The 1,309-nt window shown below is 33.2% G+C and overlaps 1 protein-coding gene across 1 annotated transcript in view; it reads left to right on the forward strand.

Annotated features, from left to right (window-relative positions):
• The window catches only part of LOC119585147 (carnitine O-palmitoyltransferase 2, mitochondrial-like), a gene marked incomplete at its 5' end in the record, with an annotated part of 11,221 nt that extends 10,875 nt beyond the window's left edge, over positions 1–346 (forward strand). Inside the window, 1 exon segment of the mRNA XM_037933776.1 lies at positions 117–346. Within this exon segment, the coding sequence (XP_037789704.1) occupies positions 117–322 (206 nt within the window).
• Positions 347–1,309: the final 963 nt, after the last annotated feature.

Consider the following 1,309-nt stretch of genomic DNA (forward strand, 5'->3'; position numbering starts at 1 on the left):
TTTAGTTGTAAATTCAAAGTATAACTACACAAAAGTATAATTTTTGTTTGTATAAATATGTATACTGATAGCTGTCTTTAGATTCACATTTTATAAATCATTTTATTACATTTCAGAATTTAACTTGACTCCAAGTCTACAACAAGCCATTGAAAATGCAGTTCAGACATATGAAGCAAACACCGGTGCCCTGCAGGTTGATGTCTTGGAGAGTGATGTATTTGGGAAAAATTCATGCAAAAGACACAAAGTTTCTCCTGATGCAATGATGCAGTTGGGATTCCAGGTAGGTGTAATGTATACAGGAAACAGTCATCTTTAGGATTCTTATATAAATTTCTTTTATTTGTTTTTGTGGTCTATTTTCATATGATTTATGGTGGAATATCTGTGAAAAAGAAAAAGAAATGAAATGAAATCTGCATTCTTAATTGTTTTTTTTTTTTTGCAATATTCATATTAACGGTTGGATGTTTTTAAAAGTTTTTTAGGGCATTGGTTTGTGAAAAAAACTGACATTTCATTTTTTTTTCATACTTTTTTTATAAGTTTTTTGAGGGGAAAAGAAAAATCTTGATGGTTATTTTTGGGTTTGCGTATTACCTCCAAAAATGGAACAACTGTGCTACATATGAATCAGCAGACTTCGCTTTTAAACATGGTCGCACAAAAAAACTGTTGGGCCAGCTATTTAGAAATTTCAGCATTTTCAAGAGCAGTGGCATCTCCAACCCTCCTAGTAAGCGGGGAATTAAAAAAATCATTATGGAGTGCTAAAATTTTTCTGGAAACTTGACCAAAAGCAGCAATGGGTAAGTATAATCTATTACATTTTCCCAAAACATATAACCCTCGGTTTTATGAATTCGTTTTTTACCCTTGTAGTTAACAGACATTAAGTAAACTATTGCACCAAGATTTGGTACATTGGGGGCTTTGAAGGAATGCATTTGAATACCTAGCATTATGTCAAGGGGTTTTTTAATTATCGCCTTCAACCAAATTTTTCTTTCACCCCCTGACAAGGTGTAGAGATTCTTTACAGGACGTGTGGTATATCTATGAAGGATTCCCATTTTTTAGTGTGGTATTTGTAACATAAGAAATCCTCACAAATTTATGCCAAAATGGGAGGAGACAGAGTTAAAAATTAGAAGAACTTGAACATGCTTGAAAAATTGAAACATTTTCTTTTCCTTTTGGAAAGGGTTTTAGGAGGAAAAATTTTAAAAAGTCAGGTTTCAGCAGGAGCCCCCGGTGGCCATTAGGTGAAACCGCGACCCTTTTTCCTTTGTTGTATTCTTAAGAG

Source organism: Penaeus monodon, chromosome 19 (assembly GCF_015228065.2).
Source record: "Penaeus monodon isolate SGIC_2016 chromosome 19, NSTDA_Pmon_1, whole genome shotgun sequence".
NCBI classification, from domain to species: Eukaryota; Metazoa; Arthropoda; class Malacostraca; order Decapoda; family Penaeidae; genus Penaeus; species Penaeus monodon.